We start from the raw sequence: 1,951 nt of genomic DNA, 5'->3' as shown, positions 1-1,951 counted from the left end.
CTAAGAAATCTTCCACCATGTCCGAGAAGATTGACATCATGCACCTTTGGAAAGTAGCCGAAGCGTTGCATAGCCTAAATGGCATACGGCTAAATGCAAACGTCCCATATGGACAAGTGAATGTTGTCTTTTCTTGATCTTCCAATGCAATATTGATTTGGTTGTAGCCGGAATATCCATCCAAGAAGCAGTAGAATGACCTTCTCGCTAGCCGATCAAGCATTTGATCAATAAAAGGCATAGGGAAATGGTCCTTGCACGTAGCACTTTTAGCTTCCGTTAGTCCATGCAAACCCTCCATCCGGTCACTGTTCTCATTGGGATGAGCTCATTTCTGTCGTTTTCAATCACGGTCATGCCTCCCTTCTTTGGCATACATTGCACCGGACTCACCCAAGAACTATTGTCAATGGGGTAGACTACCCCAGAATCTAACCACTTGATGATTTATTTCTTTACCACCTCTTGCATGGAAGGGTTTAACCTTTATTGATGCTCCACATTTGGTTTATTCTCATTCTCCAATTGTATCTTGTGTTTGCAAATTCCGGCGAGAATCCCTCAGATGTCCGCTATTGTCCACCCAATAGCTTGCATATGCTCCTTCAAGACATTCAACAGTTGCTCTACCTGCACATCATTCAACAAGAAGAAATAATTACCGGTAGAGTGTCATTAGAGCCAAGAAATTTATACCTCAAGTGCGGTAGAAGTAGTTTGAGCTCAAGTTGCGGCGGCTCAATAATTGAAGGCTTGGCGGGAGGAGTGACCCTATTCTCTAAATCAAGAGAGAGTTTCTTTGGAGCATAAGTGTAGGACCCAAGCCCTTGTAATGCATTTACTGATTCCATGTACCCCTCATGTCTTCACCATCGAAATTTACCGAAATAGCCGCCAACGCCTCACCAAGGCATTGTTCTTCCATCTTCATCTCAACTACGTCTTCCACCTCATCAATAACATCAATCACCGAGATGCTTTCATATTCATGCGGTATTTTCATACCCTTGCTTGCTTGGAATGTGAACTCTTCGTCATCAATACGAAACTTGATCTCATTCCGTTCTGAATCCATAAGTGCTCTTCCGGTAGCAAGAAATGGTCTCCCCAAGATGATAGGGATCTCTTTGTCAACCGCACAATCAAGGATTACAAAGTCAGCGGGTAAATGGAACTTCTCCACTTTCACAAGCACATCATCAACAATTCTCACCGGTATCTTTATGGAACAAACGGCCTTTTGCAACCTCATACTTGTAGGCCTCGGCATACCTAACCTTGCTTTATTGTAAATATCAAGGGGAATTAAGTGTATGCTAGCCCCATTATCACAAAGAGCTCTTGCAAAATCACGCTCCCCAATAGTGCATGGAATAGTGAAAGCTCCTGGGTCTTCTTTCTTTTGAACGGTGGTTGTTGCAATGATGTAACTAACCCGGTGAGTCAAATTCACCACTTCATTCTTAGTGGTTTTCTTCTTGGTGATCAAGTCTTTCAAATACTTAGCAAAACCCGGCATCTCTTGAAATGCTTCCACAATGGAATATTTACCGATAATTGCTTGAGAATGTCATAGAACTTTTCTAGTTTGCTATCATCAATCCTCCTAGCAAGTCTTTAAGGGAAAGGAGGAGGAGGTCTAGGAATAGGTGGTAGAGTTTTTGGCGTCTCTTTTACCTTTTCCTTAACCTCTTCCTGGTTCACTTCTTGAACTTTCAACTCTTCCGGGACCTTTTTAGCTTCAACAACAATTGGCGCTTCAACTTGTGCCTCAACTTCTTGTTCAGACTCTTCCACTTCAAGCACTTGTTCACTCTCTCCTTGAAGTACCTTCCCACTCCGAGTAGTAATTGTCATGCAATGAGAAGTTGGACCACTACCACTACCCTTTGGGTTCGCAATTGTGTCACTTGGGAGTGTCCCTTTTTGCTTTGGATTTGTTACCTCGAGA

The 1,951-nt window shown here is 42.9% G+C and overlaps 1 protein-coding gene across 1 annotated transcript; it reads right to left on the bottom strand.

The window, feature by feature from the left end:
• Window positions 1–514: 514 nt before the first annotated feature.
• LOC104241019 (uncharacterized) lies at window positions 515–1,519 on the bottom strand. The gene is made up of 2 exons (XM_009795919.2): window positions 856–1,519; window positions 515–630 (listed from the first exon to the last, which is right to left on the bottom strand). The coding sequence occupies exons 1-2, from the start codon at window positions 1,517–1,519 to the stop codon at window positions 515–517; spliced, it is 780 nt and encodes a 259-aa protein (XP_009794221.2).
• Window positions 1,520–1,951: the final 432 nt, after the last annotated feature.

This window comes from Nicotiana sylvestris, chromosome 8 (assembly GCF_000393655.2).
Source record: "Nicotiana sylvestris chromosome 8, ASM39365v2, whole genome shotgun sequence".
Lineage (NCBI taxonomy): Eukaryota > Viridiplantae > Streptophyta > Magnoliopsida > Solanales > Solanaceae > Nicotiana > Nicotiana sylvestris.
The sequence above is the reverse complement of the archived record's forward strand: the minus strand, read 5'-3'. Positions and strand labels throughout refer to the sequence as shown.